The following is a 14371-nucleotide window of genomic DNA, read 5'->3' on the forward strand; positions in this document are numbered from 1 at the left end:
CTCTTCCAGATCAGAGTGCCCCTCTACTGCCAGCTATCACACAGCAACAACACGTAATGGAATACTGGTGGGAAGGCTCTCCTGCCATACCATCACCATCTGCCTCTGACATCAAAGCCCAAGAGAATAAAATAAGAGGCATTACTTTTGGAGTAGGTCTCGAAATAAAAAAGCAATGCTGATTTCCACTCCTAAAGGAAACCTTTGCCGAGAAAGCTGAAGTAACAAATAAAACTCCAGCCTCCTCTCACTGTTCCAAAATTCCTGCAAAGTAAGGGGAATATTCTGTAGTTACTGCAAATTTCCACATCAACCCAGCACTGCCCAATACTTGTTTTCTGTAAGCTCCCAGTATGAACATTACCACTCCCAGCAGCTCAGGACTAGCTGGGACCTGGAGGCAAAAATCAAGACCTCTGAACTTCTCAGTGGTCACAGTCTGGCCTTTTTCTGACCACTCAAAATTGGTGAAGGGAACAATTGCAACCAAAAGATGTTTTTAGAATGCGTTCAACCAGTGCTAATTTAGCATACTAAATCCCTAGAGTCTTCAACAGAAGCTCCACATTTTATAGAGATTTTATTTTTGGGACCCATATTTAAATATTTACAACACTACACAAAGGAGAATAAAAGAAAGAAAAAAAAAACAACACTGACATGCTATAAAACATTTAAGAAGCCTGTAACTTGACTTTTTTTTTTTCTTCAAAAACTATACACTGAACTTTGATACTATTTCACTGAAATGCACAGAGCACTACAACATATACTGTAAAAATATAAATTTAGCCATTATTAGACAATAAAAATATAGCCAAAGAACACTAAGCTTAAAAGTTACACACTCCAAAGTCAGAAAATTAAAGAAATTATGCTGTCCATGTACAACTGCCCAGCCAGCTACAATACCAGACATACTACTACATCAGTAAGCTGTTCTGATCAAATGATGGCCTTTTACCTGTTTCTACTTCCAAAACCTGATCTCTGCATGACAGTGCAAACCCACATGTGACTGCAGGGATGTGAGAGCCTATTTGGCAAATTGGGGGATTTCCACACCACTCCTTCTCAAAGCACGTCCTTGTGGTAAATTGTCTGTTTTGCAGATTTGAATGTCCAAAGAAGTATCTCTCCAGAAACAGCTATGCAGTTGGCACATACTGAACTCTGGAGTAAAAACCACTCTTGATGACCTGCATACATAACAGTAATCAAAATTAAATCTTCTGTCTTGCCAGATCTCTCAAATAAGTCTGTGCTGAAGTTGTTCTCAAGATAAAAATTTAATAGTGTTCTAGTTAAGTGCACAGGTGATCCAGCAGTGAGCCCTCCAAGCAGCTGACAGTCAGAGGATATCAGCCACTACACAAGCTACCTAGCTACTCCCTTGTCTTTCCTGATAAGTTGATCAATCGCTTTCCAATCTCTTCTGTAAATCTGTTGGAGATTTGTAAATGGAATTGTGTTTCAACATCTACAAGCTAGGAACTAAGAACTGTTTTAAATGCAGGAGGTAAAAAGGGGCTTCCATCATACAAATTTTGCAACTGAGGACTGAGTAAACACTGACTCTTTTTGTCTGCTTATCATTCTGCCCAGAATAACTTCACTGTTACCCTGAGAAACACAGGAATTGCCTGCATGAGATACAACGAATAAAGACCTTTTGTCTTAGTCACCATTCTTGCTAATAACAGTGATTCTGAGCACTTCTGATTTGGTCAGCATCAAACACTCTGCCAGCGCCAAGGATAGCTGTGAAAGACAAGTGCTTTCTTAGTGTTTAGACCAGAGGCACATCATCATACTGCTATACATCCAATATTTGCATCAGGTCTTCTGTTTTAAAACACTAGCCCTGTAGGAATTGCAGAAGATTCTTTGATCACTTCCTTGGTGTTAAGGGGGAAAAGCTACATCTAAAAATCAGCAACAAGTAAATTACTAACACCAAGAATACAGTGAAGCTAAGCTACCTGGATGTGTCTGACTGCAAACAGCAAAAGGGAACTGGAATGGCAGATACCAAAGTGCTGTTTTATTGCCTCGTTCTACATCTCTGAGATATGGCAAACTATAAGGTCCAAGGTTCAAATAAGCATACTAGTTTTCAACAAAAGGCATACAGGGTTGTATAGTATCTTTATGAATATAAAGATGTTATAATTATGAAATAAACAAGAGAGTTTGGCAAAGCAGATTATAACAACAAAAAGAGAATAGATAGAGAGCTTACCCGCATCCTGGGCTTGTTAGAAAACTCCAGAGGAGGGATCTCCAGAAGAGATCCTTCCCCACTGGTGGTCAGCACTTAAATAGGTCTAGGAGAGATGCAGCCAGGCTCCACCCCTTCTGGCAGCACAGGTGATTTGCCTTCACCTGTGCTCCCAGGGCTGACTCTTTGCTCACCTCAGGTGATCAATCAGAGGGTCAGGCCGTGATTCAGCAGTTCCCATACAAGGGTGAAGCAGACAAGAATTTCACCAGAGACCATGACATAGTGCCTCCTGCATTAGGTCAGAGAGAAGGTCTGCACTAGTAGGGAACATGTAAGAAACATCACTCAAATCAGACAGCACTAACCTTTAAGCACCAAAGCTAGCATTGGCAAGGAACAGCGCATCCATGAAGTCAAGAAGAGGTAATTGATAAATGCAGTAACCAAATGCAAGATTAGATCATATCTTCAGTACCTTCTGCAGATAAACATATGCAACGCAGCAACAACAGTCACTGTCTCAATTCCCCCTGAAGTACTCTCTTATTCTTAAAAATATAACTCTCTGATCAACTTCTGAAAATTCTTGGTAGCAAGTGGCACACGCTATTTGAACTTTGTTCTGTAAGTTCTGTCATTAGGAAACCTGAAGTCTCATAACTTCCAAATTTGAATTGTTCACCTCCATGCCCCATCAGATGAGACAGGACTGAGGTGGAACACACCTGTTCTTTCAGGTGTTAACTCTAGGAAAGGCTGCTGCATGGCTTTCCCATTTTATAGAAACATGCCAGTACCCTTTCTTTTTTAACAAGTGAGGGCAAAGGGCTGTACAAGTGTTGGACAACCAGAGCTGCATCAGCCCTCCTGCCACTCCTGTCCCGATGCTGCTTTGTGCTTCATAGGCAAGCCACCAACCCCCCTACCTCCTCCTAGGTTGGCCACTTGGCAATCTGAGCACTTTATGGTGGAAATTATATACAAGAAGACATGCTCTGAAGTAGGAGTGGCAGCAAATTTTTGTAGTTTCTTGATTAGCTTGAAGATTGATAAATTTTCCCCAGTGGTCTGTATCTGCCTCACTGCTATGTATGTACACAGTTAGACACAGATACATTTAGTCCCATTCTTGACTGTTAACCATTTTTAAGTTTGAAGTACTAAAGAAGATGTATTTACTGAATAATATTAGTGGTGTTCAAACAAGGAAAAACATCTGATGTAACAAGTCTGCTTCAAAATGCAATGCTACTTAGGAACAGAAAGAATGGCTATCCCACAGGAAGACCTTCAGCAAACTAAAGACATTTCTTTTCCTGCCTAGAGAGACAGAGCAGCTCATGACTATTTCAGCAACCATGCCACTATGAGAATCTCTAGCACTTCCAAAGGGAGAAGAACAGGGCTACTTTGGATGAACTCTCAAGAGTTGTTTTAATGATGCATATCTAACACAACAGCTAGCACAATGCTTTAAAAAAAATAAAAATCATACTACAAAAAACCTCCATGAAATAAAAGCAAAACATTTTCAAAAGTTGGTATACCTCAGGCTGGAAAAGAACTTTTCCTTCTTTCTGTGTACAGTATGAACAGTGGGCTCTGGCTGTAGCCCAGAACTTCTCTAAGAAACTGTGTAACACAATAGTATTTTTCAGAATATATTTAGAACAGAAAGGGAAAAAATGCAGGCTCACTGGAACATTGTGCTTAGCTAAACAAAACTGCTAAAAACTGTTGAAGCTGAAGGGGGAAGGAAAATGGCAGACCTGCACAAATTTGCTAGCAGGGTGCTCAGAGTTACACTGCTGTCAGGAATTCCCTAGGTGAAACAAAAAAAAAAAAAAAAAAAAGGATTGTGCTCAAGCATTTTTATAAATTCCTCAGAGATGCCATGAATATTAATAAGAACATTTTTTAAAACAGTTTGTTAAATATTAAAGCATGGTCATGTATGCCATACTAATGTACAACAACTGATTAAAATTTGCCCTTCCCACAGGACTCAGTAACACAATCTTTTTTCTGCTCTTCAGAGAAATTCTTGTTAACCCAAACTAACATGTTCAAAATAACAAGATTCAAGGATCTGGCAGTTTTTTAGAACAGATTACTGACATGGTTTTGAATGTTTCTCAGATGAAATCACTAACATTAACACCTTCACATTAATCGATTGGTGTCAGCAGAATTCTGGTGAGCTATGCTGCAGGCTCCAACACAGAAGCAGTAATCAATTTAGGAAGTCAGCTGAAAAAAAAATGATGCAAAGATCAGAGTTGTCAATGGCAAAATAATCTCATCTCAGTGGTGTCAAAAGAAGAGTAAAAAAAGTCACACGTTTCTTTCATAATGAAACAAAACTACTCTAAACAAAGGTTTAATTATCCAGCAAGTCACAAATAGCTAATTAAGATCTACGAATAAATTCTTCTGAAATCTATATTCTAAATCATATTTATCCAATTTCACATCAGATACATTTTAGAACAAAGTGTACAATCCTTTTTTTTTTTTTTTGTAAACAGCGTTGAAGATCATAACTCCTAAGAAATACAGTGATGTTGTTTAGACACTACTAAATCTCCAAATAATTAATACTTGGTTAAACACTGAGGAAATAAAAATGGAATGAATACAGTTTACTCCACAGAAATTACTGAAAATTTTTACACCTAAGTACTGCCCTCCCCTGCCCGGGCATGAAGGAACAAAGCCACAGATTCTTTGTCTTCGCTTTCCATCCACTAACAGCTCTTAAGCACAAATAATGTTTCTTTCTTAAGCTGCTAAATTCTTGGCTCTGCTGAATTAGCAAAGGAGTTCTTCCCCAGCAGAGTATTGAGAAGAGGGGTGTTAAATACTACTGAAAATAGGGTTCCCATTTCTCCATACTCTCTGTTTGGCTATCACCATCATTAGAGCTCAACTATGTTACATGCCACAGAGAGCTACCTGACACAATCTGTACTGCATTCTTTACCTTCCACAAGCAAACCATCAGAATCTATTAAAATTACTTTGTGCCGATAGCACTAGAGACATGACAAATCACAGGCCAAGAGTCAGATACCAAAGAATGTGTCTCAGGGCATTGGGGCCAGGCCCATTTGCAAGCAAATGATATTGCGTGAAGCTGGCATGCTCAGTGCATGACAAACTGATGCAATTTCAGCACTGTCGGAGAAAGTGGGTGAGATTTCTCTGATGCTGGCTATGGTCAGTGTACAGAATTGTGCAGAGTTCCCAGATTTAAATCACTTGGGGCTGAGAGGGCTTCACTTGACAAGCCACAAATAATTACACTACACTCTTTCTATTGTACTCTATTATTTTGCCTCTTATCTGTAAGGTTTGAGCACTCACGAACAAGCAAGGTCGCTTCTATTTTGACCATGATGCAACAAAACATTGCTCTTTTCTGATATGATAAATAAAACACGGCCCTGCAGACAAAACATTTTTATCAGGTCCATTTTCCACTTCTATAAGCAACAACAACTTTGGGAGCTTGTTAGCTGAGTAGAGGTTGGAAATAACCATGCAGGCAAGTTCATGAGCTTTTCACTTAGGAGTGTGATGCAGCTATCTCGTTATAGTAAAATCTCATTTGAGAAACAGGGCATTAAGTTCTTAGCCCTTAACAGATAACAGTTATATCTGTGATTACCTTAAGCAAGCTTTTACCCCCTTTCAAATCAGCCATTTTTGACAATTCAGTTGGCAAGTAGCATGCATTAGTTGTGAGTGTGCAGCATGTTGCTGGTTCCTTCCCAGGCCCCAAATCTATTTCCAGACTGAAGTAACTCCATTTTCTGTGGAAGTCCACAAAATGTGTTATTCAAACACCTAGGCAGCCAAGGAAGTTTGGCATGAGCAGTATTATCTTGACTACTGGATTTAAAGAATAATGACATTCATGATTATATCCACATAAGAAAAAAAAAAAAAAAGAGGAACTAAAGGGTAAACAGAGGTGCTCCTGACTAAAACAACTAAATTATAGTCACCTTTTCCTACTTCACAGAATACTCAATTTTTAGAGAAAAATGCCTTCTTTTTCCCATGGACTGGGAAATCAGACATACTTCAGATTTTCAAATTACCAACCAGATAGTAATCCTTTTTCTTTTTTTCAGTCTTAAAACTGTTCAGAGGTTTTCTAAAGCTGAAATTAGCATCTAATAGTAAATGAAAAAGTCAAATGTGAATACTAAAATGCGTGTAGAGACAACATGCTTCCAAGAACTGTTTCTGATTCCTATTAATGCATTCCACTTACATTTTCTTTCCATACAGTAGCAATTACATGCTAAAAGGCAAAGAGAAAATACTAAAAGACCTCTTGACTGAAAGCAGTGAACTTTAAATATCCTCTCCTACTTTCTCTCTAATTCAGGCCAAAATAAAGATTGTCTTCTGTACAGAGGACTGTAATTGTCTTCCCTTAACATTCCTGGCAAGTTCTCACCAAGTTCTTTCTTAAAACATTTAAAAATGTTCTTTCCCTTTTCTCAACTGATTTGAAAAAAGTTTAGCAAAACACAGAAGAAAGAACTTTTTGCCAAGGGAAGGCAGAACTGAAAATACAAGAAAACCATATTGTGATGTACAGGGGAGATACAGAAGACAAAATACGGTATATTCAGCCCTACTTCAGAGTATACTTCAGCTCTGTAACCTGTGTAGAACAGTACTTCTTAAAACACTCACATGAAATGGGAAAAAGAATGAAACACTACCAACCACCTTTTATGTGCTTGGCATAATGAACAGCCTCTGATATTTTCAGTTCAATACAAAAACAGATGCTCTGACTCTGTACTGCCCTTCCAGGCTCCCACACTATGACTTAAAATCAGAAGCTAGGTCTTGGTATTTTACAGGCAGAACAGAACTTCAATTAAAATTTAACGTTTAAATGTTCTCTGATACATGTTTAGAAATAGAAGGTTTGGGAATTTCATGTAGCTTATGTTGTTGCAGAATACATTTTTTCTTCAAATTTGTAAAATATAGAAAGGCAATAGACTATTACATTTTGTGGTTCTATAATGTCACAGAACCGAGCTCCAAATCTGTTTTACAGTTATGCAGCATTCAACTCCTGATCTGTTTTATGCTGTTTTCCCTGAATAGCCATTTCATCACAGCTCTCAAACAAAGCAAATATGAAAGCAAATGACATTAGTACAAATCTATTACTGCTTTAATTTATGACTAAAATGAAGACACGTTTCTTATGTTTCCATGTCTCTAAAGGACAATAAAGTTAGACTGTAATTATCATCACAGCTTGACTGCAAAGCAGATGTGAGACCAAGTAGCCCTCTTCCTGGAAAGGGCTTGATTACTGAGTAACAAGAAGGCCATCTAAACCCAAAGAAACAGAGGAGGCTTGTGGAAGAGCAGAAGTAAAGGCACTTAGCTGAAGTGCATATGGTCACTTTTCATAAAAGCAGTTCCAGTAATCAATACAAACTTGTTGATGAATTGATTATTTCACCATACAATCAAGACTTTCTTTGTCCTTACGTAGGAGGTGATAGGAAAGCTTTAGATTTCACTATTTTCCAATTTGGAGATACTGCAGCACATGAGCACCTTCTGCTCCAGTTCAAACAGCAGAATCAATTTTTAAAAAGCGAATCAATTACAGGGCAAGATAAAAAATATATAAAATAAAATAACAGAGATCAGTAATCCTTATCTCACAGTTTTCAGGCCGCACTGGTGGGAATAAAGACCATCCTAACTCTACACTGTTTCCAATACACAAGTCAAAGCAGTCAAACGCTAATGCTACACTTAGGGACAGGCACTATTTTTCACAACACCTCACTAGCATACAGTTGCCACCAGCACGGTAATTCCTCTCAAGCAGGAATTTTCATACCATGCAAGCGATCTAACAACTGCCACCTAGAGGCCACGATCTTAACTGTGATTCACCAACACAGATCCACCAGGGTGCCCAACCTTTTGGCTTGCCTGGCACACGCTGAATAAAGAGGAATGAATTCTCTCTGCCTGCATTCAGGCAGGTCACTGCAGAAGTACCGCTGTCTATTTCCATGGAAATGACAACCAGGAGCAAAACAACAGTACCTGATTGAGCAAATCCTCAGCTACAAAACATTATTTTTCAATATAGTCACCATCATAAACTACACATTTTCACTAGCAATGAACAAGAGCCTGCATGCCATGCCTGTAAAAATCTGTACCAGAAGTAGTGACCATTTTTGCTGTCACCACTGCTGAACAGCACCGACTCCCCTCACTGTGCTCACATCCACAGTCTGGTCTCCGTAAACATTCAGCAAAGTGTTAGTCAGAGATTTTTGATGAAATTTCACTCTTCCTTTACGCTGTCCTTCAAAACAGCCCCTCCACCTGAGCTGGAGGCACCCTAAAGCAACTCAATGGGTTTCCTGCACGTTTTTGGAAGTGAGACTCCTAAGGATGGGATGAAGGCTCCCCTCTGCCAGCTGTGCAGGGATAGAGGACAGACCTGAGCACGGAAAGTGTCCTGCCCCCATTTCTGTTCCAGCTTATTTCAAACCCTTGGAAGTATGCAAGCATCTTTTTCACGCTCCAAGTCCTTCATTTAAAACAGAATAACATGCAACATGTGTTAGTTTACAAAATGTGAATTGCTTATAGCACTGTATATAAGTAGAAATAGTAAGACTAACGCAGACTGTTCCAGGAAAGAGTATCCTGCAGGTAGGATATTTGTCATCAGAAAATCCCAGGACAAACAACTTGTTAAAAGACTTCATACACTTACCCTTTCATTTCCCACTAAAAAATAAAATGTCCCCTTCAAAGTAAATGACAACACTTCTGCTTTGTCATCAAAATCTTCTTTCACGGGGCTCTACAAAATGCAGTTTTAGTCTTCCTCAAACCACAGAAATCTAAAACTTGACATGAAGTGAAAATGAAAAGTTGATAGATTTCCTCACACAATTATTGTAAAACCGTAACACAGAACGATGTTTGCTGACAGTAAGAATGCAGTCACTGGAAATCCTACACTGATGCATCTCCACAGGGGCACTTAACAGAAGCACTTCCACCAACAGACAGCACAGCATTCCCAACACCAGGCCCCTGGGTCAACCAGCTTCTTTAGCTCTTCTCAAGAGATTTTTCTGCAACTCATCCCAGAGTCCTGAGGGAATTGGCTGATACAGTCACCAAGTCATTCTGAACAGTCATGGTGGTCAGTGAAGACCCCGATTTCAGACTTAAAGAGGGGAGATACAGGTTGGATGTAAGGAAGAAATTTTTTACGTTAAGGGTGGTGAGACATTGGAAAAGGTGGTCCTGAGAGCTGGTGGATGCCTTGTTCCTTGAAGACACTCAAGGTCAGGCTGGTCCAGGCTCTGAGCTCCTGATTGAGCTGTAGATGTCCCTGTTTAGAGCAGGGGAGTTGGACTAGATGACCTTTAAGGATCCCTTCCGACTCTGACAACTGTGATTATGCTCAGCAAATGTGGATCAAGACTGACCAAGCTTTGTCCTCAGTGGACTATTGAGTAAGAAACACAATGTGGTCACTAAGCTGCACCATAAGTAAAGTTTCATTGACTTCCTTCCTATTTGTGAATTCCAAGACTACTAAGATTTAAAGATAATGTCTCTAAGAATCACTGAGGTCTATATATTTAGCCTCCATATAAGAAATCCTTTAATTGGGCAACCTGGTCTGGTGGTTGGCAACCCTGCACATAACAGGGGGGTTGAAACCAGATGATGATCATTGTGGTCCTTTTCAACCAAGGCCACTCTATGGTTCTATGATTCTAGTAATCAAAACACTCCTTCAGTGCAGATAAAGCTTACAGACTCACAAAAACACCCAACGTACTTACCAAGCAAGTTGTACAACTCCAAGAGCGATTCTGGGAGTAGTAATAAAGTGTTAATTAAAAACGCAGTAAGCACATGTGTCAGTCAAGTATGACCTCTGCTCTAGGACACGTTTAAACGTATGTCACCTTGACCAGCAGTACACCACTGTAAAAATTTTTGGTCAATATAAATCAAACGTACAATAATATATTCAGTAAATTTCCTAGCATTTGAATCAACATTAGAAATCTAACCAGTATTTATTATTCTGTTATTGACAAAGGGAGCATATTTAAATGATAACAAGAACACACGGGTGTCATTTCGAAGTTAAATTGTTCCCTAGGGATATCCTTAGTAAGCGTCTACATTTAAAGGTCATTCACTGCCAAATTATGAACAATTGTTGCATTTATTAGCATAGGCTCAATAGTTTGGAAGCTAGTGTCATCAATTTAAACTGACAATGAAATCTAATTGTCCACAAGGAAAACAGACGTTTTCCTTACTCTGTTGCACCACTTTACATATACACACACACAAAAAAAAGCAGATTTTTCTGGGGAAAAAAAAAGCTGTCGTAGTTCTGCAAAAGAGAAGAGCATTCTAGCATGAGCCCCTGAAATAAAGACAGAAGGCAACCAGCTCTTCATTTGCTCTGTTGAGCAAGCACCACCTCAAGTGTTGCATTGCAGACTTTTTCTTTATTTGTACTCCTTTCTTTCCCTGAATCAACCTGGAAGCAAAACAGCAAGTTGATATCAAGCATCCTCACAGCAAAGGATGAACACTCTCGTTTGCAGGTAGTGCGACGGTGGCAGGATGAGTATGAGAGAAAACAGATCCTGCTCTGACAGATAAGAAAGCAGAAGGCCAGAATTGCCAGGGAAGCACTGTGAGCCTGCAGAGCCACTCACAGCACGCAGGAGGCCACCACCACCACCATGATCAGTAACGCCTCTAAAGCCCTCCTTCACTGCAATGGCCCCTTGATAAGCACAGAGCACAGAAGACCTCCTGGCACACTGCTAGCAGGGAACCCAGCAGAACCATCTACATGCCTCCAGTTCCGTCATGCACCAATTAATCACATTGCCTCTGATTATTCTTTGCTTTAGTCACAGCAGGGAGCAAGTTACCACCTGTCTAAGATCAGCTGTGTTAAGCAGCCCATTTGTGAACATCATCATGCTGTTCTAAAGGTTAGTAACATATGCTAGCTTGATGGCATAAAATAATTAAAATCTAATTACATTTAATAGAAAAAACATCATTTACTCAGGTATACTACAGAGCTCCAGGATAGCAACCATCTCCTTTCATTTAAAGGCTATATTTCAAGGAGATTCAGTATGTAACAGCATTCCTTTCTTCTCTTATCTCAACTTTTCTAATTCATCACACCTAATAGCTCAGAAGTGGTGAAACATCTACTTAATCACAAAGACTTCAATACTCTGCAAAACCCATACTTTAGAGCACAGCTCTGAATACTGACCCCACAGTAGGCTGCCCCAAAAAGAAGTTACATGGTCTGAACTTTTGACATATTTACATATTCCAACTCTCCAGGTGAAATTTTTGTTCAACAAAAGATAATTGTTCTGTTACTTTTTCCTATCAAGGAAATCTCTCTTCCTATGAAGTATCTTCCTACCTCGAACAGAGCTCTCATCAACCTCAGTTTTGCTGGAAGGAGGGTTTATGGTGTCCTCAATTGCATCAGCCATGAAGTTCAGCGCTTGGTATAATACTTAATCTGTTTATGTAGATGGCTCCATAAGTAATGCCTCTTATTTATTTCCAAGGAAACTACAACAAAGAGCACAGTAACACTGTTTGATAGAGTAAATTCTCAGCTACAGAACACTCTTTCAACACAGTCACCACCACCAGCAGTGCATTTTTGGCAGTAATGAACAAGAGCCTCCACACTGAGATCATAATAATATGCATTAGTGAAGATGACCCACTGTTTCACAACTGCTATAATGGCTTTGGTGCAATGAAAATGCTGCCCACACAATCCATCACCCACTGGCTGAACAGACAGAAGTCAGACAGCACCAAATCCAGACTATAGAGTATATGTGGCAGGACAGTCCAGCAAAAGGTTGTCACCATGCTTCATAGTCTTCAGGCTGGTACGAGGCCTGATGTTATCATGCAGCAAGAGAAAGGTTTGTCTTCCCTGGCATTACTCTGGAAGTTCAAGCCTTCAGCTTAGTCAGCATCACAATGTAGTGGTCTGAGTTGAGAGTTTTTCAGGTTCCAGGAAATCCACAAGGTTCATCCGTTTCCTGTCCCACAAGACAGTGCACATCGCTTTGCCCCCTGAGGGCTGCATCTTGAACTTTCCTTTCAATAGGGAATTCAATGTCACCACTCCATGGGCTGCCATTTTTACTCTGGCTTTTAGCAGTGATACCACATCTTGTCAGTGGTAATAATGGAATCCAGGAAACTGCCACCTTCATATTGCTTCAATAGGTCCTGACAAACGGTGCTCTTTCTGTTTGTCTGTGAGCATGCATGGAAGCCACCTGGTGCAAATTGTGTGATATTCCAAAGTACTCACCACAGTTTCCAACACACCGAAGCCTGACATTCAGCTCCATATACAGCTATCTGGTTATAATCTGCCAATCTGAGTGGATGAGCTGATCAAGACACTCTTCATTTCATGGTGTGACACTTGTACGTGGCCATCTGGAATGTGGCTTGTCTTTCACATTACTGTCACTACTCTGAAACACACCACCCACCCCTCGCTGTGCTCACATCAACTGCTCAGTCTCTTTAAACTTCAGCGCATGTCAAAGAATGTCAATGGGTGCCACTGTTTCTGCATGGAGGAATTCAGTTCCACATATTTGCTTCATATGCTCTTCCAATTCTGTCAGACTGCCTCTCTGTTGCCATCTGTCACATGGCAACAACATGGAATGAAATATTGGTGGGAAGGTTCAGCCTCTACTGCCATATCACCACCATCCACCTCTTACATCATGCGCCAAATCATAAAATAGGAGGCAGCCCTCATAGTAAAACACCATGTCATTATTAGGACTGACTTCCATCTTCTCTGCCACAAGTATGCCTGACACAGGGGAACTCTGCCTATGCATTTTAGTATGGTTTCATATTCAGGTAAACCCTAGAACTGATCCAACTGTTTACAGAATTGTTTTTTTTCAATGTGATTTTGTATAGAAATTCTGGCCCATCATGTGATTGAAGAGGTAATGTAATTACACAGGGATTATCATCCATCTCTACTGAGCTAAAAGCAGGTTTCAGTTGCGTGAGCTTCAGTCATCATTGCTGATTAGAAAATAACAGTGTTGTAAAAATTTTCACTTTCAAAATTATTTTTATGGTTTCTGGATAGTTTCATTTCTGATTTTCTCTGATGCTTACACAGCTTGATGCACGTAAAATTAAAAAACAGATCATCTGGATAGCAGGATTCAGGCTGCAAACATTCAAAAAATAGTAACTCAAATAGTAAAAATATATATTGCTGTAAGAAAAAAAAAAAAAAACCAACGCTTTATGTGATATGCCTAACTTGCACATCCTTCTGTCATTTCAACCAACCAAGGGACACTTATTTGACAGAATCACCAAAACATAGAATAGCCTTGGTTGAAAAGGACCACAATGATCTTCTAGTTCCAACCCCCTGCTATGTGCAGGGTCGCCAACCACCAGACCAGGCTGCCCGGAGCCACATCCAGCCTGGCCTTGAATGCCTCCAGGGATGGGGCAAACACAACCTCCTTGGGCAACCTGTTCCAGTGCATCAACACCTTCTGTGTGAAAAATTTCCTCCTAATATCTAACCTAAACCTTCCCATTCCCCCTTGTCCTATCCACCCTTGTAAACAGCTGTTCCCCCTCTTGTTTCTACTCCCCCTTTAAGTACTCGAAGGCCACAATGAGGTCTCCCTGGAGCCTTCTCTTCTCCAAGCTAAACAAGCCCAGTTCCCTCAACCTTTTTTTCAAAAGGGATGAGGGACATGCTGGATTCCATTGACTCTGCCTGTTTTAAATATTCTACCATGTTTTAAAGATGATTTCATACTCCTAAATCATGCTGCAGGTCACCACTTGCACTCAAGCTTAACAAAGAGGCAGAAACGTGGTTGTGGTCACACTTCCATCTGCATGCATCCAAAATGGTCTGCAAGGCTGAACTATTCTGCAGGCCCGGACATCTCCTGCTCATGCACACACAGCACTGCACATCCGCCTCGGCCCTTGGCACAGGACTCGCTCGGT

The 14371-nt window shown here is 40.2% G+C and overlaps 1 protein-coding gene across 5 annotated transcripts in view; it reads right to left on the reverse strand.

The window, feature by feature from the left end:
• The window catches only part of SNX24 (sorting nexin 24), a 76288-nt gene that overhangs the window by 61097 nt on the left and 820 nt on the right, over positions 1-14371 (reverse strand). Inside the window, exon 2 of one of the 5 annotated variants that reach the window (XM_085214245.1) lies at positions 11745-11899. The exons of 2 other annotated variants lie outside the window; for them this stretch is intronic. In XM_085214245.1, coding sequence (XP_085070371.1) covers positions 11745-11762 — 18 coding nt within the window. In that variant the 5' untranslated portion in view covers positions 11763-11899. Of the gene's footprint in view, positions 1-964; positions 1101-2242; positions 2268-11744; positions 11900-14371 lie in introns of those variants that run through there. 2 more of the 5 variants (XM_085214246.1, XM_085214248.1) reach the window with 2 other exon arrangements.

This window comes from Meleagris gallopavo, chromosome Z (assembly GCF_905368555.1).
Source record: "Meleagris gallopavo chromosome Z, MGAL_WU_HG_1.1, whole genome shotgun sequence".
In the NCBI taxonomy this organism is placed as follows: Eukaryota; Metazoa; Chordata; class Aves; order Galliformes; family Phasianidae; genus Meleagris; species Meleagris gallopavo.